Raw genomic sequence first — 26,476 nt, forward strand, 5'->3', positions numbered from 1 at the left:
CTTCATTGCTGGGTGGCTTTCTGTGTGATTAATATATAGAATGCACTCCTATCCAAATGGAGAGCCAGATTACTGTCACACAGAAATGCTTCTGTCTGAACAATATATTTCCCCAATATACCCTTTGAGCAATAATAGTTAACATTTACTGATTGTTTGTCATATGCTAGGTACCATCCTATGTGTTTTGCAATTCTTATCTCATCAAACCTTCACAACAACTCCATATAATGAAAACTATTATTATTTCAATTTATGAATGCATAAACTGATGGACAATATCACAGTGCCTAAGTATAAATGGCAGAGTCAGGATTTGAACACAGGGTCATGCCACTGCGTATAGTCAAATTGCCTACGAATTTGCATGAGCACATAGGCATTACAGGATGGATACTTCAGACTCTTTCAATATAGAAAAAAAAAAGTACCATAATCACTGAAGAGATGAACTAACATACTCCTTAGCATTGGGTTGAAAAAGAAACCTAGTATTATCAAGGTGATCATGAACAAATGGAAAATGCACTGAATTTGAAGTAAAATACAATCAGGATTTAATTCCCAGTTGTACCACTCAATTTCTTCAACCTCCAGTCTCTAGTTTCTCTGGCATCTTAGGAGTGTATTCATAAAAGATAAATTTCTCCCATAAGATTGCTTAAGATTCCTTCTCCCGCAACCTTCTAGCTTTGTCGTGTAGCAAATAAGATACTGTGTGTACGTTTCCTTGAAGATGCTAAAGAAGTTGAAAATGCATAGTATTCAAAAATACTAATGTCCGTGAAAGACAGGAATTTAAATCACATCCATGTGGTACCAAGTTATTTAGTTTCATTAAAAAGACAAGTAGTTCACAGGCCCATTTCATTGCACTTAGACTCGGAATTTCATCTGTTACAAATTTATTACTGATTGCTCTAATCCTGTCTTTGAGGAAACTTGACTAAACTGGAATATATGCCAAGAGTGTAGAGAAGCATTATCTCTGAGAAGTAAAGCAGACGAGAAACCTCTGAAAGTTAGAAACGTGCTTTAATGTTTTTAACATCTTCCCTGAAGAATGGAAGAGGGAAGCTGGACCATAGAGGTGCTAATGGGCTGTCATTGGTCCTTACTGCTGATGTGTAAGAATGAGGAACCTAGTCTGAAAATTCCTTAAGGGAACAAAGAGTATACAGGGTACTTAAAGGTATTTTTTATAGTAGAAATATTTCAATTAAAAATAAATAGAACAAAATTATATAAAGCAATTTTTTTTTAGTACTATGTAGATATCTGCAAATATAGATGAAGAGAGTTCTACCCTCTTCACATCCTTCTCACTGCTAATGGCAATTAGCAATTTGGCATGTGTCCTTCTAGATTGCATTCCCCATACATATATGGATATAACAGTATATTATATATTATTTTACAAATAATATTATATATATATTATATTATATTCTTTTACAAATGCAGTTATCTTGTATATAGTGTCATGATTTGCTTTTTCACTTATGATGTTGCACACATTTGTTTCTCATTTCATTATTGGTAGATTTGCTTTGTTTTTAAAACTTCATTGAAATGGAGGGATCCTGCAACTTATTTCATCATTACCCTCTGATGGTCCTTCAGATTCTTTCCATTTTTTCATGATTATAAGCAATATGTACAAATATGTTTATGTTCTTCCATGAATATTTCTGAAAAAAATGATAATTTATTTGGTGATTTAAATTTGGAACTGCTTGGTAAAATATAAGTATATCATACAAAAGCATGCATGCACACATATATTTTGTATATGCACTGACACAGAAATAAGTAAATAGCAATAAATAAATATGTTTAGGAGATATGGAAAATTTCATTGTTTTAGTACAAAATGATCACTTGTATAGATTCTAGTTATATCTATTTATATCTTGATAATGTAACCAATTTAAGAAGATTCAAATATAATTTCTACTATCTCTACATCAATGTTATAAAAAGAAATTTTCGGATCCATAGGAGAAATATATCAAGAACATTTTTGAGGGCTAGGGCTGTAGCTCAGTGACAGAGAGCTTGCCTCACATATGTGAGGTGCTGGGTTTGATCAGCACCACATAAAAATAAAATAAAATAAAGGCATGCTGTGTATCTACAATTATAAAAAAATTAAAAAATATATATTTTTGAAGTTGCTATAGAATAATTCAAGGTATATTTCAATCTGAAATTCCCAGGTACATATTTTAGTACAGCCAAATCTTTTAAAAATAAAAATAAATTATTTAAATATACCAAATCCCATTTGCTATATATGAGAATCATCAAAACAGTAAAATTAAAAATTGTGTTTTTAAACTGGGCATGGTCGTGCACACCTGTAATCCCAGTTACTCCAGAGGCTGAGGCAGGAGGATCTCGAGTTCAAAGCCAGCCTCAGCAAAAACAAGGTGCTAAGCAATCAGTGAGATCCTGTCTTTAAATAAATAACACAAAATAGGTCTGAGGATATGGCTCAGTGGTCAAGTGCCCCTGAGTTCAATCCCCGGTACAAAAAAAAAAAAAAAATGAGTTTTAAATATTTGGGGTTTTCTGAAAGCACTTAATGAAAATCCCTAATACAAATATTTGCAATTTATAATTTAAATAAAAAAGGAAAAGAAAGAATGAAATGAGATAAGCTTATGTTCCATGGGGTATCATTGTCACTCATAAAAATGGACATACTTGGACTGTAATAAAATTTTGGACTTATAGGGCTTTATGAGTATCATACTGGGAAAAAATGCTTAATTATATTATAAAAATTGTTTGGGGATTTTAGATTTAAACAATCAAGTAATGTGAAATAATTTTAGGGTTATAATGACATAAATATCTGGACTTTAGATGTGACTTCTATGACCTTAGAAGTCAGACCTTTCCATTCTGATGACTTCACTTTTGTCTCTGGGGACATTTTGTTTAAAGACTTATCTATCCTCTGTCAGATGATCTTTATATGACTTTTCAGCATGTCTGTTCACATTGGGTTGAGAAATCTTCCAGGAAATTAGTAATCTCCGGTTTCCACAGTCTTTTGCTATTGCATTTGCTGTGATTTAGAATAAAGCTGAAAGTCATAGGAAAAATGTAGAAGCACTGTAGAAGAATCCAAATGTGTCTAATGTCTTCTTCTGCTACTTCCTTATTGCCTTTAATAAAAAATAGCCTGTGAATTGCAAGGATTTTTTTAATCCACATGAATCAGTATGCCCCTTCAGCTTGACTTTTCAAGGAGACTTTTTGAATGCTGAAATGATTAACAATATCTGGAGCTGGATTGTGCAGAACCATGTGGTGTGGTAATAGTGGGTGGGAATACTTATTAGCCTACAGGCCTCTACAGAGCCCTAGACAAAGATCTTGCTCCCTAGTATTCCTCACTGATGGTGGGCTGGAGATGTATTTTCAGAAATAATTATTTACAGAGAACTTATAAAATAAATGAATCACCCTCATCACTGTGCCTGTTCCATTTTGGGATGTTTGTCTACAAGACTTTCTAAATTGGGAGCTTTAAAATTTTAATAAGAAAAACATGTTTTATTTCCTTGAGGACCTCTGAGTCTTCTACAAAGACACTTTCAAATTTTTTTAAACCAATCCTTTTGATGCTGTTGCTTACTAATGCATTTTTATTTAATTTGAATATTTTAATTTAGCATGATTCGTTCCTGTGGAATTACAACTTTCTATTCCAGCATATCTAGTTATATTGTCTGTTGGCAATGACTTTTCTTCTAAAGAGTTCCCTGACTTTATCACTTTAGAACTGACAGAGCTTTTTATGACCAGGAGTAAAGATAGAAACTCCGGAAGGAGGTGATAACAAAATCTGGAAATTGTGTTTAGAAAAATAAAATCATCTTATTACAGAAGTTCTAGATTATGCTTTCTAATATCATTACAAATGTGTTTTAAGAAATTAATTATGGTGAACTCTAAAAACTCTGGAAAAGTCTGAAACAGTGAAACTATAAGGGATTGCAAATTGCAAATAATATGTTTTGAAATTAAAATTAACTGGAGTCAGTTTTATGAGGCATTGAGCTATTAAAGATTTATAAATTGCCTAAAATCAAAATTTTCAGAAAGTAATCGCTTCAGTTGAGATAAAGGAAAGATCTTATTTGCTACTTCACTGCTTGAACTAGCATGAAAAAATAAAATTTGTGATTATTACTCCTCATTATGATGTCTATTGCTAAAATTATAGCTAATGTTTAAAACTGTGTGAAATCTCTAAAAATTGTTTTAGTCCCTCCTTAAAACTCATAAGCAAATCTTAGAAGTTTCCTGAACTGGTTAATTTCTACTTCTGTATGTAGCTTAAAGTCCTGTGAAAATTTTAGGTTTAACTCTGTGTAAGTCTTCCATCATACGAGCTGCTAATTCATAAATTATTCACAAAATATTGATGGAAATGACTTTATTCCTAACCACATTTACAAAATTAACATTTATAATGTAGTGTTCAAAAAAGTCTTAACCAATTAGGATTTCTTTCTTTTATGCCACATGACTCTTTGTGGGTAACAGTGGCATAGACTTTTATGTTCCCTATTGGGCTGGATTTCATTCAAGGGAACTAGCTCTAGAAGTGTTAATGTGCTCACAATCAAGCATTCTTACTAATATGTGTGATCCAAAGTAAATTTCAAAGGAATGTGACCCAGAAAGCCTCCTTTCTATGTTTTGCTTTATGGCTTTGAAAATCTGTGGGAGAAGATGTATCACAACTCCAGGAAGGAAGCACAATTATATATGAAGACTGTCACATACATGATTTATCTCTGATGGTATTTATGCAAAGATTTGTGACTTGTGCTTTTGTGGGGAGTGAGTAATCCCCAGGTTTGCTGGACAAAGGTTGTGGAGTGGTTGTCCCTAACTGTGACTGACTGCATTCCTGCTCTGTTGGCATGCTCCAGCTCACCCACATCTACCACATGCAGTTACTATTGGATTTTAATCCTGACTACCAAATTTCCTAGCTGTTTATTATTGGGAAAGTTCTTTAACCTCTCTGAGTTTGTTTCCTTGTCCTAAAAATAAATAACACAATAATACCTTCCTAATACTTAGAATTAAATAAGATAAATTTAAAGTATTAAACTGGCCTAGAAGGAAAATAAATTGTTGTGGCTAGTTATTAAAAGAATATAGTTTCTGCAAAATTATTTATTTATTTATTTATTTTTAGTTGTAGTTGGACACAATACCTTTGTTTTTATTTATTTGTTTTTATGTGGTTCTGAGGATTGAGCCCAGGACCTCACATGTGCTAGGCAAGCACTCTTCCACTGAGCCACAACAACAACCCTCTGTAAAATAATTAAGAGTTAAATAGCCATGTGATCTACTCATCTTACTTCTAGATATATATCTAAAGGAATGATAATCCAGTTCTCAAAGAGATATCTATACTCTTATGTTCTTTATAGCATTACTCATAATAGCCAAGACATAGAAGCAACCTAAATGTTCACTTGTGAATGACTAGATAAAACATATATATTCATACTTATGATGGGGTAGGATTCAGCCATTGGAGACAACACAGATAAACATGAAGAATATTATGTAATTGAAATAAGCCAGACACACAGTAAAATTCTACATGACTCTGCTTACATGAGGAATCAGAAATAGTCAAGGCACATAGAAACATAGGCTGTAATGGTGATTACCATGATGTGAGGAAAGGAGAAAACAGAAGGACCAGTCAAAGGGTACAAGGTTTCAGTTCTTTAAGATCAATGAATTCTAGAGATTTACCATCCAGTATAGTGTCTAGCATTAACCATACAGTATTTTGTACTAAAAAGCTTATGAATTTGTAGGGTGAAAAGAAACTTTAATCAGTTACAGATATACTGATAGCATAGAACCTAGTGAGGGTCTTCTTGATGTTCCTTTATCTGCAAACTCATCAATTTGGATACATTGAATATGTACTACAGCTTTTTGTATGCCAATTTTATCTCTATAAAGTATTTCTTAAACAATCATGTAAAAGCCTATTTCAAAAATTACTACCACTTAAAACCACCTAATTCCTATGATGTCTTCTTCAAATAATAGTTACATTATGACTGAAGTTGAAATCTAAAAGCTTAAGCCTATATTCAGATAGAAACCTTGGCAAATTGGTTATAACTTTTGAAACTAGGGCAGAACATCTTTGTGGCAGACTATCTTTTCAAGGATGTTTATTTAGCATCTCTGTGAAGCAAAGGTCAGGTTTGTTTATAGCTGGGGTAGATATGGATGCTGTGTCCACCCAGATGAAGGGGCAAACATGCTTACCACCCAGAAGAGACAGCTTGCGCTCTTAAATCAGGATTCCTCTTCAGTAACACACTGCCTGTGAGTCTGGCCTTCAGCCAGTCCTCTTTCTGTCTCTGGGAAGCAGAGCTTGGGAACTGGTATCAAATATGGCAATGCTCAGCTTTGAGTAATAAAGTCTCCTTCCCTGTGTAGGAGTCCCATATATGCTTCTAGCATTCATGAAACTGTATCTGGCTAACTTGTCATCTTCCAAATATTGTAAAAACTCAGACATTTCACAGTCCTCTTTTTTTTTCCTCAAAGAGTGTTTAAAGATCTATTTTATATACAACATAATTGATCAATTTCAAGTGTGCTGTCCAGTAGTATTTAGTGTAATCACAGACTTGGATGACCAACACTTCAGTCCAATCTTAGATCATGTTCAACACTACAAAAAGAACCCTTGATCACACAAAGTTCCCCATCCATACTCTCCTTCACTCACCTCACTCCAGGTGCTCTGGGTGAGTGTTAGAGCACAGGGGGGAAGGGTGGGAGCAGGAGAGCAGTGAAGAGACTTTTGCAGCAATTCAGAGGATAAATGACAGTGACTTTGAATGTGGTAGCAACAGCAAAGGTGTAAAGAATGGCTGAATAGAAGATATATATATATATATATATATATATATATATATATATATATATATATATAATTTTTTTAAAGTAGACTCAACAGGATCTCCTGACCAATTGGAACTGCCAAAAGTATGTGCCAATGATCTCACATGAAGTGTGAGAGAGTGAGATGAGCAAAGGACAAGTCCATGGTTTTGGATTGAGCAAATAGAAGGACTGAGTTGTGATAGAGTGAATTGGGGAAGACTGTTGAAGTAGCAGATTTTACAGGGAGACACAAGATTTCAATTCTGTATATATTAAAAGGTCTATTAGACATTGAGGTGATGTTGAATAGACAACATGTAGTATTCTGGAGTTCAGATGAGAAGTACTGCTTAAAAATATGATTTGGGGGCTAGGATGTAACCCAGTAGTAGAACACTTTCCTGGTGTATACAAGGTCCTGGATTCAGTTCCCAGTACTGCTGGAAAAAAAATACTGGAGGAATTTAAAGCCATGAGAACTCATGAGATCACCAAGGAATTTCTTGACCATGACCATGTTCTAGAACTGAGCCCTGAAGGATGTTGATCTTTAGAGGTCAGAGAAATGTGTAGAAACTATAAGATCAAAGAGTAGACACACATAATTTGGGATAGGGAGATTTCTCCCAAGAATGTTGCTAGTGTTTCATGTTCTTACTTATTGGAGGCAAAAATAATCTTTTGAGAAATGTTCACATGAACCTTGGTGTGATTTACATGAAAAGCACTGGACAATTTGCTAATTCCATTTTATTCCCAAGAAAATGAAAATGTTACAAAATAAACAGTCAGGGGAAAGGGGCTCCATTTCTGTATAGAAAAACTTGACCAGGCTTTTCAAGATTTACTATACATTAAACAAAAGAAAACCAATTAGTATATCTGTTTAATGTCCATCAGAATCCCCATTTCAAATAGATAACTGTTGTATATTCAAGAATATATCATAGTAGTACATTCTTGAAATAACATCTGAAGGATAAACTTGGAATTTAGAAACTTTTAAAACAACTTATAATATAAATCATATAATAAGTGTCAAATATTCACACGTAACACTGGATAGTCACAATTAGGTTTCAATTCTGGTTTTTGTTAGATTTGGAAAACATTGAAAGATAATTATTTTTATGATATTATTTATTTATTTATTTTCACTTTTTGCAGTTCTTCAGATTGAACTCAGGATCTCACACATGCTAGGAAAGGGCATTAACACCAAGCTACATGCCAGTCCCAAATATTTATTTTTAAGTAAAATTTTATTTATGATATTTTAAAAGTCTTCTTAGTAGAATTGTACATATTGAGAAAAAATAAGGGATTGATCATTATATTCATATGAGTTTCTTCTCTGTTGTTTTGAGCCCAACTCAAGAAACATTTGTGTTTTTTTTTTTCTTTTTGACATAAAACTAAGGTACTCTCTTATGCGATGCCAAACATCTGGGTGAAACTAAAAAAATATAGTTAGTCATCAATGTTTATTACTATCTGGATATTTGATGTCATGGAAATGATAAATCATAATTAGCATTTCAGTTTGTCAAACAGATGTTCATTGGAAAACAAACACGAGCTATTCTACAAGCTAGAAGGACATGTCAGATAACCCACCTAAGCATAATCGTTCTTCTGGTCTCAAAATTAAAAAGAAACAAAATTTGTCAACATAATCTATTCAGTGATGTATAAAAATAGGGTTTATTTGTAAATATGAGAGCCTACATTAAAACGATCATGTGTTAAAATTTGATTTAATCTGTTGTGGTTTAATGATCTTAAGGACTCAAAACAGAAGCTGGCAGAAGTATAAATTTAAATGAAATTTATAACATAATGTACATTTTCCATATAATTTACAATATAGGTTTAAACATAGGATTGAACATATTATAATTTTGCAACATGTTCTTTTTTATTGCTGACTCATTTTTTAGTGACACTGATATAGTAATATCCTTTCCATGGTGAATGATTATTATTCTTAAATGGACTACAATAATTTGATTTTATGATATGGTAGTCCTTCGTAGCTGCACAGATACACTCTAAATAGTAACAAACCCTATATATACCATGTGTTATTTCTGTACATACACAACTTTGATAAAGTTTAATCCATAAACTAGACACAATAAGAGATTGACAACAATGACTAACAAAATAGAATAATTATAACAACAAATTTTGATTTAAGTTATGTGATTATGGTCTCTCTTTATCTTGAAAGAGTCAAGGCAAATCTTAGTATTTCCAAACTGCGGTTGACCATCAGTTTCTGAGGCTGTGAAGAGCAAAACAACAGATAAGGGAAGACTATTAGAATAGCACAGATTTTTTAAGTAAACTATGTTTGGTTGCCAATTCTTTCCTGAAATCTTTAAAATTTCCCAGTAGCTCCTGGTGGTTGTTTGTTAAGGGACACTGACACTGAAAGAGCCCTGGGCCCCTGGGTGCCAAGGGAAATAAGTGAAAGATTGTGTCATCTGGACCATCCTCTATTTTCAGCTTGAATTTTCCATTTCTATTCTGACTTTTAATTTTTTTGAGATATTTTCCCCCAGTCACCTTCTTCTTGAGATAGTTTTCCTTCTACCCCTTCAAAAAAAAAATCAGGAATAAAGAAAAATGCAGTAGTATTAAAAATATTAGAGACAAGTCAAACTTTTTATAAGTAGAGCAGCATGCAATAATTATTTTAAAAGGACAACACTCATTGGATTTATAACTCTGGAATGCTATTATTAAATCATTCATGAGTTTTTTTAGATTACTTTTTTACATAAGAAAGAAATAAGAGTGTTGGTATTGTCTGTGTACTTCTCTACAAGCTATATAATTGATAACAGTTTTTGTGACCTAAAAGAATGTTTTCCTCTTTTGTAGTCAAACCATCAGAACTGTTCCTCAAATATATTACTGCAAGGGATACAGGGATATATAAATACAAGAGCAGATATCTAAGTAAAAAACAAATGGGGAATGACCTAAGGACTGAAAATAAATTCTCTTTTAATTTTTTTTTTTTTTTAAAGTGGCAAAACTTCACAGTCTCAATAAAGGAGATTTAAAGAAGTAGACATATAGACATGGCAGTTAGGAGGAAGGATTACTTCAGCTAAAGTAAATTACTAGAAGATAGAAAGATCATGAGATATTTCAATGAAAGGGCTTAATTATGATGGAGAAGGGCTTGATTATGATGGATAAGAAGGGATTAAAAACAGAAAAGAAAATGAATTATCAGAAATGAAGTCACAGAAGGGACTGAATATTGATCAGATTTTCAGAAAAAAAAAAAACTATATACAAACCCCAGCCACTTCTAATGCCAGTCCAAGACTTGAGATTTTTGAAAACCAGCTCCCTAGGGATACATTCAGGGTCACTGTGAATAAGAAAGGCCATGGAGCAAGACCATTGTGGTCTCTGACCCTGTGTTATGGAGTGTAATGATTGGGACAAGGAAGACTAGACATCCTCTCTCCACAGAAGAAATAGAGCCCTTTGGGCTGCCTAGGAACAGGATTTCAGTGATTCTTCCTTCTGTTTTTCAAAAGATTTCCACAGCTAGCCAAATAATAAGGAACGGCATCTGTTGGTAAAGAGTCTGTCCTCACTGTGCCTCATGACTGAGATCCTAAACATGACAAAGATGCTGGTGGTGATGGGCCATGAGAGCCCTAGAGGAGAGCTGCTGGAGAAGCCTGAGAAAAGATGATTTTTACAAATTGGTTAAAAGCATTGGTTCCCAGCACCAAATATTCACCAGGCTTACAGTATATCTCTTTTTCAAGGAATGAAGTTCACAGTCATTACAACACCAGAGATAATCACAACATAGCTTCTTTTAATTGCTTATAGGTGTCCTTGTCATAAACTCTCTCAATAAGGAGATTAAGGTTAGCTTCTTATTTTGGAAGTAAGATTGTGAGAGCAAGGAATAAATGAAACAATCTTGTTGCCGGTTCTCATTGCAGCCAGTTTAGAATGAAAACAAACAAACAAACAAAAAAGCCCTCCAGGCCAACAGCAGCATTCATAACTATTTTCCTAATTTAACTCCTTTTCTTTTTGCTAAGGACAAACAGTTGTATTTTTGTCATTAATAGAAAAGGGAACAGTGCCTAAACAACCTATTATAAATTCTTCTGGGAAAGCATATTACAAATAATTGAAAACAAACCCGATTCCATGAACTTGGCAGCAAATGTATAACAGAAAGCAATTCAGCCTTGGCCCCTGGATGATTGATTAAATGTTTTATTCCCTTTACCTTTCATTCACGCTGTGTTTGTCAAGAGGAGAGAGAAAAGAAATGTTGTGAAACAAAGTCCACTTAAGACAAATAACTTACAGTAATGATCGATGACCTCTAATCAGATATTTATTCATTGTTCTCAAGTTTTAATGTTTCTAAATATTAGCTATTCTGCATGGGTTCCTGTAGGAAACCAGGGCCTGAGTTTCAGCATGTCCCCAACCCCCGCCAGCAAACCAACAACATGAGCTGTTTCTGAGCTTCTTTGAGGGCACGGCCCCACAGCTTCCTGTGGTCAGTTATTAGTCGGAGTCCAGCAAAAGAACAAGAACACTGTGTACTTGGTAAATCTGCAGAAAACTTCATCTTCTGGCTGTGTGGGAGGAGAGGATCCTTTGTTACTTTGAAGGGACTAGAGATTTGCTGGTGCTGTACAGATGCTGAGGTGCACAGAGCCAGCATCCTGCAAACCTAGTAAATAAATGATTTTGATTCACCTCTATACAGAATAAAAGGAGGATTCTAAACTTGTGTATCACAGTTGTTGTTCTGTTGTTCTGCATAGTACATGACATGAAGACCAAGCATCTTCAATGAAACACTTTCTTAGAACCTTTGTACTGTTTAATATTTAGCCATCTGTGTACATCGTAGTATGAGATATAAATCTGGTGACTCTAGCAAAATTTTAAGTATAAAGTCAGATTTTCAGGGGGTCCCTTCTTACATCACATTCTTTTCCTTTTCATCTTTTTCTTCTCACAAAATACAGTCCAGCTAGTGGTCATTCTAGTATATTCTTCCTGCAGCCTTTGGTATTGGTCACTTCGTCTGATCTCAGACCCCAAAGCATCATGTCAGGAGATGAGAATATAGGCCATCCCCACAATAAAACCCTCAGCACAGAGGTAGAGGGGGGTTGAGCCAAGAAGTCCTCTGATCTTTTTTTTTCCTCATTGCTTGTGTGAAAAATAGACATGGATAAGAAGATGAAAAGCAAGAAGTTATCATTTTCTTCTGGACACGTGTTCTCCTGTTGATGTCCCACCACATTAGCATTTCAGAATGACCCCTCCATTGTGGGTGGGAACTCTGTGACTCCATTCATGTTGCTAAGCCAGGTTGGTAATGGGTAGCTACTGTAGAGTCCTTCCTGCTTAGCAGAAAAAACAGTTACTTGCACTGTTCTTATTCTCACAAGAATAACAATTAGCACTTAGATTTTCTTGTACGATAGACATTATTCTTGATCTTCTTTTTAATCCACTAAACAGCAGTAAGGTAGAAATTATTGCTGTTGTCTGCCATATTTAAGGAATGATTAAGTAAATTGCCTAATATACCTAGATAGTAAGTAGCAGAGCCACAGTTTGAACATGGGCAAACTATCTCCTACATGCATGATCTCAGTTATACACAGGAAGAGCCAGTGTCAGAAAAGCACATAAACATCCTTACACTGTTACACACAAACTACTAAGCCTGCTGAAAGGAAAAACTCATCACTTATGGGAATACAAAAATTTGTCTTACAAAAAATTAATTTAGTTTATTTTAGATATTTTTATGCAATGAAAAAAAAATCACAAAATTGGAGAGATAATGCCCATGGTTTCCTTTTACAAAGCTGGTCCATCTGTTGAGCAATAGAACACATTATTTCACCTGTAAGCATAGGAACTTGACCAGCCATGGATGTACAACTTTGCTCTAATGATGAAAAAAAAATTTACAAGATCAAGAGTAAAGAAATAAAACATGAACAGAGAAAGAGTAAAACTATAAAAGTAACTACCAAAAGTTAATACTGTGCAAGCAAAACTAAAAGAAGTAGAAAAGTTGACAAAAGAGGGAAACATTCAGAGAACAAGACTTTTCCTATATGTGGAAAGCAGAGAGCTGGCAGGCAGAGAAGTGTCAGAGGGTAGGATGATGTGGGAAATCACTGGGGACTCTTCTTTGCAAATGTATGTAAGGGATGTTAGGAATATAGCTAGCCTAGAAAAAAAAATGATAGTTCTTGGGGAACTTGTGTCTACATTCAAACTCTTCTCCGAGTATTAGTATGACTCCGTAATTTAAATTCTCTTACATCTTGAGGTTGAGCCTTTTGGAAGATTAGATCTGTTGAGGTTAATGGCCATCTTAAAATGCAGCTTCTATACAAATGGGGAAAATCAAATTAATATATTTATACAGCTTTTCATTTACATACTTATAAAAGATGCACACACACTCACACGTACACACATGCACACACACACACAATTTCTCTCTGAGGATCCTCTGAATCAGAGAATAAGAACAAAAGAGTCTGAATTTCTCTTTCAAGCGCACGTCTTAGGTTTTGTTCCAATCTGTGACACATGATCTGGCAGTGTATTGAGACCTCCTGCTCCAAGATTTTATTTTAATTTTAAACAAGTGTTCCCACTTGGGAACTGAAGACAAAACAGGAAAATGTTGCTTAAGTTTTCCTTTGTGCTGTTATACATCTTTCAAGTGTTTTGTATTACCAATGTGGGTCATTGTATTCTCATTTGCTTTTTTCCTATTCAGAACTCTCTCTTTTAGGTACACCTTAAGGAAGACCATGTTAGTTTCACAGATAGTTATTTTGAGTGTTAACACATTATTATCTTCTTCTCCCTCTAATTTAAGGTTTTCATACATCCTACCTTATATAATTTACCATTAAGTAAAATTTTTGGCATATCAGTGATAGTTTTCACTTAATAAAACATTTAAGTATTTAAACTGTCATAACCAACTTAATTGATTATGATAATAAAAGGGTTTTTTTTAGGAGTTATTGGTTCTTTTCTGGATAAAAATGATTCTGTCCTCAACTCTGAGACATGTTTAGTTTTGGTTTTGACCAATATAGAAAAATAGTTTCTTTTTGCCAGGAGAATTTATCTTGATGTGGACCAGTACTGAGGGGTCTTATTGGCTCTAGAACTGTTCTTTGATTAGTGATCTCTTGTGCTTTCATGTGCCTCACACATGTTCCTTCACAGGAGACCTGGGCACATCCTGTCCAGTGGTGTGTCCTGAGTAGTTTCTACAGCATGGTAAGAATTCTACACAGGAAGTCTAGAATGGATAGAACCAGCAGGACAATTGCTACACAAATTAATGCAAAAAACCAAAAGCTGGGGAAGTCAAGCTATAAAGATAATTCCAGAGGAACAAAGGCAGAACATCATATAAAAAATGGAGTTAAAAATACAAGGTCTATCACAGATAGAATCAGCTCAGAGCAGGTCAGGAGATAGACTGGGTAGAGGGTGCATAGAATAGACTCTCTCACCAGTGATGAGCCTCCTGTTGCTACAAGTCTTCAAATAGCATCTACATGATGCTACATGATGCTATCTACAGGATGCTATTTCATTCAACAAATGCCTGATGAGTCCCTGCTCTGTGAGGTAGTACAGTGATATCTACTAAAGTAAGTCTAGAATTGGAACATATCCTAGCTATATTTGACCATTCTTGTTAAAATTTTAAAGTCTTTTTGTTTTCATTAAAAAAGGCCAATGATAGCACCTACATCATGAGGTTGGTTGTTAGAAGCATTAAATGAGTCAATATTATAGGTATTAGTACATACAGAGCACATATAAGAGTTTCTGGTATCCAGTAAATATACCATAATAACCACTATTACTTCTCAAGTCAAAGTCCTGTGTGTTGTAAGAAATTTCTGAAATAGTGATAGAGCTGAAACAGATGAGTAATGATGCTATTCTCTTAGGCTCTCTCTGGTTGGGGCACACCCCAAACAAAATTTAGAGCAGTGCAAATGTTTGAAGAAAGCAAGAGAACTTCATTTTGGTAGTTTTCTTCATGACTTGTCCTCTTAGAGTCTTTTCTGGCTGTGAATTTCAGATGATGACTATATCTGTATATAGTCTTAGCTTGACAGCACAAGGATTTAGCAATGACATTTGCATTTGATAAAATGTAAATGAGAAACTCCCAGAAGAGATTGAGAAAATCTATTTTGACTACTTTCCTTTTATCCATGCAAATATTACATAACAGGAGAAAGGAAAAAAACAATGATAAATAAAATATTTTCAACTGGAAGTATTTTTCCAAAGCACTTTAGAATATATATGAAATAAACTCTTATATGTAATAGTCCTTTCAGAAAAAAAAAAAAACGGGGGAAAAAGGAAGGAGTGAGATTTGCATTTAGAGCTATTTCCTCGTTTTGAAAATTTTAGGAACTTGGTGTTAGGGTCAGTATTCTATTTAAACATCATGACCAGAGGGAATGATATAAAGATCTTCTGTTTAATTATGATGGAATATAGGTCACCCATCTGTGTGTTTTTCAGCTGAAATTAACCTTAGCTCACCTTGAACAAGGAACTTATAAATAAGTGTTTTCCTGAATTGTTTTTAGAAACCCAAAAGAACAACAAAGGTGTTTTGAAAAGAGGGTCCATACCAATTTTGAGACTTCAAGAAAATGATAATTCTTATAGCAGCTCAGATTTGGCTTCCACTTTTGATATTTCCTAAAAATTTAGACCTTCTGGGTATTCAGCAGTTCTTATAGGAATTAGAAATCACTGTCACATGAAATCTGCTATTGTTATAGGAAGTTAAAAACAAAAGCTGCAAGATTTGCAGCAACTGTGAAGCCAAAATGGTGGTGGTTACAGAAATGATTACTTTCTTATTTTGTTTTTTGACAAGCAGAGAAGCTACACAAACTTATGGAACATAATATTTTAAGGAGTTTTGCTAGGTAAGAAGAAAAATAAAAACGTAAGATGACAAATACTCTGAAGAGAGCTGATTTTCTTATTATGTTGCAATCTATTAATGGATATTGCTTTGACAATGAAGAATCTGTTCAAATACTTCATGGAAGGCAAAGCTCTCATCCAGGAATGACAAATTCAAGAATTATAATTCTGAAGAAAAAAGAAAAGCAATTTAAGTTTCCGGGCAATTGGGACCAAGTAGGTGTCTAACACAAAATGCCTCTTATGGAATAGTATTAAGACTAAACTTAAAGGCAGAGTTGTCAACGATATGGCCATATTAGTTAAACATTTCATTAAGCTAACATTTCCCTGTGTTCTTGGAATAGTTAAAGTCATACACAGTCTTTGACATTTTATTATTAAAGCCCTAATTTTCAAGCAGCTTAGTAGTCATCCACCATGAGAGAGTAGTTGTTTTAGTTGGGCTTGTGAACTTTAAATGTTAGTAACATATTTACTAAACATCTTCCATCTAATTTAGTACACTACCATTTGCATGTAAAGAAGTCTTCCAAGTTCTGGATACTGGAATACAAAGGCACCTGAGGAAGATAGCCATTTATCTATATGTCCCCTTATTATTCTCTTCAGAAATGATTTTACTTTTGTCTTTAATAGTTTCTCATTAACTTATGATAATGTTGGAGCTAACCAGTGAATAAGAGCCAATCTGCTATGGTTGAAAATTGGCTGAATAGTTCTTAAGTTCAAATACAATGTCTTATTCTTTAAAAACAAAACAAAACACATTTATGTGTTATTCTCAGCTAAAAAAAAATAGCCTATCAAAATAAAACTTTGATGTAATATATATAGAATAAAATTAACTAATATTTTTCTGATATTTCTTTTAACTAATACACTAAGATATAAAAATAATGGACAAATACTACTAACTTATCTTTAAATGAAATTAAAATGCTTGGATTGAAAATGAAATAAAGGGTTAATGAATTTTTAATTTTATGAAAATAGCATACTCACAGATATAGTTATATTAATAGCAGAAAAAAAATCATATTACTCCATTAAATTGTTCCTTTTTTAGACAGAAAGCTATTGTAATTTGCTAAATATTTAGGGATTACTAAACTTAAGAAATTTTTATTTATTCAATAATTTTTTAGCACTTTATTTTTACCAGATGCTATCCAGTGTCTGCTAGGGATTATATCAGTTAACAAAATAGAAACTTCTAAGCTCTTGGGCTCCTGTCCAGTAAATAGAGAAACAACCAACATTAGTGTCCCAGGTGAAATAAGAGGAAAACTTGAACTGAGATGGTTTTAGTGGAGGTAGTAATAAGTGATTAGATGCTGGACATATTTTGTAAGTAAAGCCAACAAGATTTGCAAATAAATTTGACATAGGATGTAAGAAAACAAAAGAAGTCAGAAGTAGGTAAAAGGATGGGAAGAATTAGTAATGTTGGGAAGACTGTGTATGAAAAGCAGGAACTCCTTTGGGATGAACTTGAGCCTAGTAACTTCAGCGAGTGGACAGTTGGTTGCTGCATTCTAAACTTCAGAGAGAAGAGACCAGGCCTGGAGTTTCTATGTGAGAGATATCACAGTAGATGGTATTGGAAGCCAGGTGCTTTGATGGGATGACTGAGTAAGTGTGGCCAGAGCAGAAGTAAAGGACTGTACTTTGGTGCTCTAATATTAGAAAGTTAGGGAAGAGTTAAGGTACAGGGTGAGGATCTTTATTCTAAACATCCAAACTATGAAATGCTCCAAAGTTTGAGCTGACATGGTACCACAGGATACTATAACTGGAAAATTCCACACCTGACCCCCCATAGGTCACAGTCAATATACAAATGCATTAAAATTATTATATAAATTACTTTTAGGCTATGTGAGTGAGGTATATATAAAACATTAATGAGTTTTTTGTTTGAAAGTAGGTCCCATCTGGAAGATCTCTCTCTCTCTCTCTCTCTCTCTCTCTCTCTCTCTCTCTCTCTCTCTCTCTCTCTAAATATAAGGATTCTAAAATATTTCAGGTCCAAAGCATTTTTGTTAAGGGAAAATCATTCTATAGTAGTGACAGAGATTGAGATGGAATAGCCAGGGAAGGGGAGCCAAACAAAAACTATGTGTCCTAGATATCAGTGGAGTAATCAAGTTTTTTCAATTGCTGACTATGGTAAGAACTGATAATTGGTTATTTCACATACTAAAAAGGTGAAGGACATTGGTGACTTTCCCAAGAGCAAGGACAATGAAATGGAGGACGCTCTGGAATAGTAGGAACACAGGTGAAGTGTAGTCTAGAAAGCTCCCAATTTTCCATCCAGAGCCAGAACCAGAGAGCCTTTATTTACCTTGTGCTGGGAACACATGACAAATTGTTGAACTTTCCCCCTTTTCAAAGTAGTCTACACCTTACTTTCCTTTTTTAAACTCATTTTTTTCCACAGACTTAAATAAAAGTGATTGACTCTTTTTTAAAAGTTATCTTTATAATCTTACTCTCCCTCCCTGAAATAATACCATGTTAAGAATGATTGGATTGCCAGGCATGGTGGCGCATGCCTTTAATCCCAGCAGTTCAGGAGGCTGAGACAAGAGGATCTTGGGTTCAAAGCCAGCCTCAGCAAAAATGAGGTGCTAAGCAATTTAGTGAGACTCTGTCTCTAAAAAAAAAAAAAAAAATTTGAAATTTGGGCTGGGGATGTGGCTCAGTGGTTGAGTGCCCCTGAGTTCAATCCCTGTTATCTCCCAAAAATGAATGATTTGATTTAACAAGTTCCCATATGCCTCATCCAATCATCCACTCATTTTATACATAAATTATTTAGTCACAGATATAAGTAGCTAATCTCACCCTACACATATGAACTCATTGTTTAAACTTATGGGGTCTGTTTACTTTCAACTTGTGGTACCTATCTCATTGGCACCCTCTTTGGAGATTGATAATTAAAAAAAAAAGATTTTGAAAATGTTCTAACAAAGCATATCACATTTTAACTTCATCCACTTCCACTACTTATTTCAAGATTTCTGATACTGATTTCGCTAATGCTCTTTCAGTGGTCTCCCGTCCATCCATTCCCTCAACAAACTTGTATCATTTGGGAAGCGTAAGGAGACCATAGCACTTCCAGCAATCCAAAATAGATATAGTCATACAATAAGGGGCAATTTTTCATACTATAAATTTCATTATTTGATACACAAAATATTTTAAAAGATATTCTAAATAAAAAAAATGCCATAGAGACATGTAACTCTTATCCATCTTTAATGGAAAGGTGATAATGCAGTATGCCTAACCTTTTAATAGCAGAATTATTTGGGTGAATACAGTGTAATATTGATATAGGCATTTAGTAATTTTAAAAAAAGATATTCTGATGTGTTTTCCCCTTTATTTTTCTGAAAGCTCATTTCAGGGGAAAAAACAAGTAATTTTAAAAGCTCAAAAGCTTAGTTGATAATCATAGTTGGATATTTTCAGTTGGAAAGAATTCCTGTGACAGCATGAACATACACCCACCAACATGTCTGTAATAGAAAGAATTTCAGAAGACAGTAGACTGCCATGGATTTCCCAGGGCCTCACAGCAAGACAACAGTGGTCTTGGGGTCTGATTCTTTCATCTTTCTTGAAGATAGACACTTCCCAGTTGTCACCCCATAGGGAATCAGGAAGTAGGCTAAACCATCCAGTAAACTTTAAATTACACAACATCATGCCAGTGGAAATATCTTATCCAATGTTATGATTTATTTTGAAGGAGAGTGGGGAAAAAAGGGGGAAAAAAGAAAGAAAAAAATAAAACCGATGCAAGGAAGCTGCACACACATGGCCAAACAGCTGGCTGGTTTTATATCCCAGAAACAGCTTGGGATGAGCCATATTCACAAGATCTCTTGGCAGAGTAGCTTGAGGAAAATACCAAAGCTGTGAGGAGAAGTGTTCTTTTGCTGAATATTTCATGGAGCTCTCATGTGGGTTAGTAACCTAAATGAGAACATACACACCTAATTTTTTTTTAAAGTCTTTGTTTAAGTGAGAGATTTCTGACTCTTTAAATAACACAAATGTGGTTCTCTATAACATTGACACCAAAGATACATTAATAACTTTTGAAAACTATAATCTTAAATGAGTATTATTTTTTTCATTTGTTTCAAATAACACTTTAGGGAAAAGTTCAGGGAAAACTTGAAAGAAATGTAAGCATGAATTCAAGGGTACTGGTGACTTTGAATGCAAAAATTAATCTTTAAGAGATACTAGTTTTAAGGACTTCAAGCTTTTGTTTGTTCATTCTTTTAACATTTAATTGATGTCTCTTTAAGTAATGAAGACAACTTAATTTTAAATATTTATTGGCTCACATGCTAAATGCCAGAATTGTGACATACACAAGATCTACTTTACTCTTAGAATTTCCTACATTAGAAGTGGTTTAAGATGCAGTGTTTTAGGTGAACTTACATTTTACCATGTTCCAATTTGTTGATTGTATGAATTTATTCTTCATTTAGTATCCACTTTAAATTCAACTAGCTAGAATATTTCACATTCTGATCATGAGGCATTTTGAATCTTCTTTGTGACATCAGAATTAGTTTCTCATCTGAGAGTTTGCTATATTTCTCTAGTGACTCAAGTAGTTTATTGGCAGTCAGTTTGTAAAATGCTTACTGGGATTATCTAAATGCAGGATGTTAGGAATAGAAATAGATATCATTGCCACTCCTGTCAAAAATATAATTAAAACAGGATATATAATCTTGAAAAAGTAGATGAAAAATCCCAGGGGATGATTTTGAGTCACAGGTCCCCAGTGTGCACATGGATTGTCTTACACCAGAACATCTCCTGCCCTGGCACAGATCTCCCACTTCTAGTGTTCCTGTCTCATTAGCCCTGTGTCAATATATGCATTTTCAGTTCAAAACCTATCACTTAATTTAAAAATTTTGATTAGACTAAATTTATTGCACAGGTAGGAATCCATTTATATAATGCAAAGAAGTAAAAGTAGTTCTTTCTATCATTATAATATGGATCCTTTATTTTTTATTATCACACATATTTCAGTATAACCTTAACTGGTCAAACATTGATGGATATCTGGTCATTTCCTGTTTTTTTATTTTGTTTTGTTTTTTGCTGTAACACCAAATATGCTGAAAAAATATTACTTGTACTCATTCAAGTCACTATAACAAAATTCCATAGAGTGGGTGACTTGTAAACAACAGAAACTTATTTCTCAAAATTCTGGAGGCTAGAAGACTGAGATTAGAGTGACAGCATGGTATGGTTGGGTTATGATGGAGACTTTTCCTGAACTGCAGACTGCTGACTTCTAGTACTGTCTCATGGTTGAAATAAGGTAACACACTTGTCTCCTCTTTGGGTATTAATTCTGTTCTTTGAGGGCCCATCCTTATGGCCCAATTACTGCTCAAAGGCCTCACCTCTAAATATCATCACATTAAAATTAAGGATTCAGTATATAAATTGGGGCAGGAGTAATGGAAACTTTTAGTCTATTTAACATAGTCCATATGTAATATGATATGTGTATTATTTCATATCTGTAGGATAATTCCCCAAAGTAGAATTTCTGGTCAAAAACTCTGCATTTCTCATTTTGACAGTTATTGCTAACCTGGCTTTCTGAAACATTTTTCAATACCCCTTAGACTTGCATCCCTTAGTCTTGCCATCAGAGATTATTACCAGTATTACCCGTATTGAGGAATTTTATCAACCTAAAGATATGGGGGGAAATTTATCCATATCCTTTTAATCAACATTTATCTTATTATGAGTAAACTTTAGCATTTTTATCAATAGTTTAAAAAACAATTATTACATTTCCATTTTTTTCAAAATTGTCTTTATGTCTTTTTAAACCATTTTTGTGTCGTATTGTTGATCCTTTCCCTTGTCAATTTATAAGAGTTCTTTAGATGTCAGGGATATAATTCCTGTATTTGTACCAGGAATTCTTTTTATTTTGTTCAACAGTTTATCCTTCATTAGAATTTTCTGCTCTCAAGATAGCCCTGTGAGAGTAAGCCATCTTTGGTATGAGTTTGGAGCAATGATTCCGGGCATATCTCCATTTTTACATTAAAAAATTGTCTGATTAGATTGTATTTCTTTTGGTGTCAATTGTGCTAAATTATTTTTCTAAAAGATTCTCCATTTCATCCAGATTTAACATATTTTCATACATATATTTTTCATAGGGTATATTATGTCTTTGGTACATTTTTGTCTTTTTGTTCTACCAATTACTAAAATGTAAATGAATCACAATAACAACAACAACAACAACAAAAAATAAAACCACTCTACTAAAAATTTGTTACCCTGGGCATAAGTTTGTCTAGCTTTCACTATAATCTATCAGTTTTTACTTTCTATATTTTATGTATGTATATGTGTATGTGTGTGTGTGTGTGTGTGTGTGTGCGTAAATATGTATACACATAGAGAGAGAGATGATTTCAAGTTCAGAATTAAGTTCCTGAAGGGTTCTTGCTTTTGTCAGATATTTTCTAACCGCCCTCTCTCCCCTGCTTTTTTTTACTAAGTTTGTCCCACTATGTATCATATTCTTCAATAACTTAGGGTGCAATAATTTTCAGAAAAAGTTGATTTATGAATTTATTGAAATCCTAGGAAGGGACGATGTTGCAATGTCCTAGACTAGAGGATATAGGTAGTTGTAGTATATAATTTATAAGATATAAGCAAGTGAATTGCTTGCTTGGATATTAGAAGAACCAAAAAATATATCAGTTACCTCGCTGTGGTCTGGTGATTACATGTGAGCCTGCATATATCTAATTGGGAGAATAGGGACCTACTTTTATTTTTCTAAGAAAATAGGAACAAATAAAAACATATCTAATTTCGGTAAACTTGAGTGTTCAATTATTCCCCACATTTTGCAGATTCACATTTCTCTGATCAATGGAAGACCAAGTGCTGATGATCCTTCTCCTGAACTGCTAGAATTCACCTCTGCTCGCTATATCCGCCTGAGATTCCAAAGAATCCGCACCTTGAATGCCGACTTGATGATGTTTGCTCACAAAGACCCAAGAGAGATTGACCCCATTGTCACAAGAAGAGTAAGTTATAATGACTGTGAATGAGCCTGTGAATGATATAATGCCCATCTTTTTAATTGTCTGTTAAGAAATTTAAAAAAGAAATATTTCAGTGATTTGTACAAGTAGTTATTAGCAAAGATTTTAAAATTCAGTGGACATTCTTTTGTTCAAATTGAAGTCTGCAACTTATTAGGTGCATAAAATTTTTCAAACCTTTTTCACGTTCTTAAACTTTAATTTCCACTTTTGTTAAATGAGTATCATAATGTCTAGTTCATAACCCCTCCATTTTTTTTTTTGAAGTCTGAGTACAGAAGTAGTCTTTTTCACTTTAGGTGACCTGTCCTATTAGTATAATTTTGCTGAGTTATTACTGAAAGGACAGGGGCTTTGACATACTTTTTTCTATGACCCTCACTAAGAAATACACTTTTTAATCATGACCCAGTATAAACACACAGAGAGAAAAAGAGTGCAATTTATCTTAAACTTTAGTGTGCACAGAATTAGCTGGTGTTCTTGTGGAAATGCAGATTTGGATTCAGTAGGTCTAGGGCAGGGCTGAGATTATTCAATCCTAGCAGTTCCCAACTGGTATCAATGTTGCTAGTGTGTAGACTATTCTGTCTCTGTAAATATTTTTGTTTTAGGTTTTAATAACAAATCATGAGCCATAGTTTTTTTTAAAAAAAAATAACACTACTATCTGAGAAAAGGGATACTACATACTGTTTGATTTTTCTTTTTGAATAGAATGTAACAAAGGAAAACAAAGGGTTAAAGTTTCTTTTCCACAAATTTTTGACCATAGAGCTAACAGAAGTGCTGCTTTCCAATGCGAAACTGGGATTTGTTAGATTGTGAAATAGATGGCAATCTCAGATTGCTATGGGTGATAATTGTGCTTCTTTGTGCCTGTCTACTCTGTACCCCATTCACTGGTTTATGTCACTTCCCTTATATGATGCCACACAACATTATTACCATGAGATTCAATTCAGCCATAAATCCATAAGGTAAATCCACGCTACCAAGAAATCCACTGTAAGGCCAGAGGTATCGTAAGAGATAGGATGGTAGAGAGAAATTAACATTGTGGGAAACCACTTAATTATAGAAGGAGCATACCAAGATCAAACTTCTACCACCAGTCACCAAATTGCTTTACCACTAAGCTGAATACAACAGTTCCTGAACACTCCTCACATGTTTTTTCATTACTTAATTCCTCATGCATAACTTCTCCATCATCACAAAATAACTTCAAAAGTTATAATTATCCCCATGAAAGCTATTTCCAGATGTTTTAGTGCCCTGTTTTTTCCAAAACTGAAACCACTTTACCGCATACTATATTTCAATGTATTGTCAATTGCATTATACAGAAGTAATCATTATCTTATAGCAATGTTTAGATTCTTTGCATGTTTCAAGAAATCACTTTTAATTTCCATTTTGGTGTGACTTAAAAATCTGCACCAAGAAAGACTGAATAATATTGAAGTGAAATTTATTCTTTCTTGACAGTATATCTATCAGGGGAAAAAAATCAATGAAAATAAATTAGTGTTCCTTTTATCATCTTTTGCAAGAGTCAGAGTGGGAGTTGGGGTGCACATCCATTATTTATGACTGTGTTGTACATGAGCATTTAATATAGTGCAGTACAAGTCAACATATAAATGTGTTTTTTGAAAGTACTGAAGTTTAATAAACACTACATACAAATTTAAATATATAAAAATAGGATATTGAATTTTAGCTCTTCATGATTCAAAAGCAAAACATTATGCATTTATATTTAAAATCAATTTCCCAATTTTAAAAGCATCTGCAAATACTACTGTGCCGGCTTTTTGAGCAAATATCTCCATTTGTATTAATATTATTAAGTGATAAAGTGAAAAGGAGATTTATATGTTATCCCAATTTCCTAACAAGTTCCATTAGTTCAAGGTCTAGGCATATCAAATACGATAATGTATAAAAAATATTTTAAAAGACACTATATGTAAATAACAAAAACAAAAGGAAGAAGAAGGAGAGGAAAGTAGGGGAAGAGGAGGAGGAAGAAGGGGAGGAGAAGAGTAAGTGAATAAAAGGGATTTCTAGCTAGGGAACTCTGATCTGTGTCCACATGTTTATTATTACTAAATCTGGGATTTTTTAAGGTATATATTTGAATAATAGTTCTGTCTTCCATTAAGAGTAATACTTTGATTCCATATGATAAGGTAAAGGGCTCTGACAATTATGCACATGTTAATTAAATTTTTAATAATACTAACTCTGTAATTATGAATAATCTTTTTAAAAATAGCTGATAGGTTAAAATAATTAGGATCATACCCCTTTATTAGCTTCAAATAGAAAGGTAATTATATGGACATTTTAACATTATAATAAAAGAGGCAAGTGTTCTGCACATCGAATTTGCAGTTCCTTTTTATATCCTTCAACGTTTGGGTAAGAAGTACATTATTATCAATTTTCCCTAAATGTGTTGTTTGTTTTCAAATCTACCAGACAAAATAGCCTGCATGTGATTTGTGAATACAGTTTTCTATTATCACAATTAAAGAGCCTTTCTCTGAAGAAACCATGTAAAACTTTTATGAAGAATTACCATCCTTAGCCCCATTTAAAAACTGCTTTTAGCAATGGGTACTCCCGCATGGCCTTTGTACTGCCTATGGGAAATAAATTTATAAAATGCCCACCTAACATAAATTAGAGGCATTCTTTCTTTGGGCTATGATTACAAATCTAGAAGTTACTTCATCTGTTTTGTGAGCCCTCACTTTTCTTCAGTAAACAGAAGCATGCTTCAAACCAAGGATAAAAGCAAAAAATGAAGTTTCCAACTGAATGTTCCCTTTTGTGGCTTTCACCCTGCAGTTGTCTTAACAGGATTTCTTCTCTGGATTGCTTTTTGCAGTATTACTACTCAGTCAAGGATATTTCGGTTGGAGGGATGTGCATCTGCTATGGTCATGCCAGAGCTTGTCCACTTGATCCAGCGACAAATGTATGTATATTTATAGGATGCTTAGGCAAAATGAAGTGCTCAGCTGTAAAATGCTTCATGAGCCGCTTTGCAGGCAGGGAGCACTGTGAATAGGTGTCAGGTCCCCACTTAGACAGTGTAACAGAAAGCCATGCCAGGGTGAAATAGAGCTGGCAGTTAAGATGATAGACTTTGAAGTCAGCCATCACATTATCAGAAAACAGATTAGGTTTTTTTTTTCTTTTTCCAAAAAATGTTCTAAACTGGTATCTATTTTGAAGTTTCTCTAGCTATGACAGCTTGCTGCATGATTTAGCTTTAGAGAATGCCTGCCATCAATCAACCTGTCCATTTCTTT

The 26,476-nt window shown here is 33.9% G+C and overlaps 1 protein-coding gene across 1 annotated transcript in view; it reads left to right on the forward strand.

Annotated features, from left to right (window-relative positions):
• LAMA2 (laminin subunit alpha 2) overlaps positions 1 to 26,476 on the forward strand; it is a 576,405-nt gene that overhangs the window by 190,664 nt on the left and 359,265 nt on the right. The window contains exons 5-6 of the mRNA XM_081295188.1: positions 22,950 to 23,129; positions 26,050 to 26,139. Of these exons, the coding sequence (XP_081151314.1) occupies positions 22,950 to 23,129; positions 26,050 to 26,139 (270 nt within the window). The remainder of the gene's footprint in view (positions 1 to 22,949; positions 23,130 to 26,049; positions 26,140 to 26,476) is intronic.

This window comes from Spermophilus citellus (genome assembly GCF_964194105.1).
Source record: "Spermophilus citellus genome assembly, chromosome: 5".
Taxonomy (NCBI): Eukaryota; Metazoa; Chordata; class Mammalia; order Rodentia; family Sciuridae; genus Spermophilus; species Spermophilus citellus.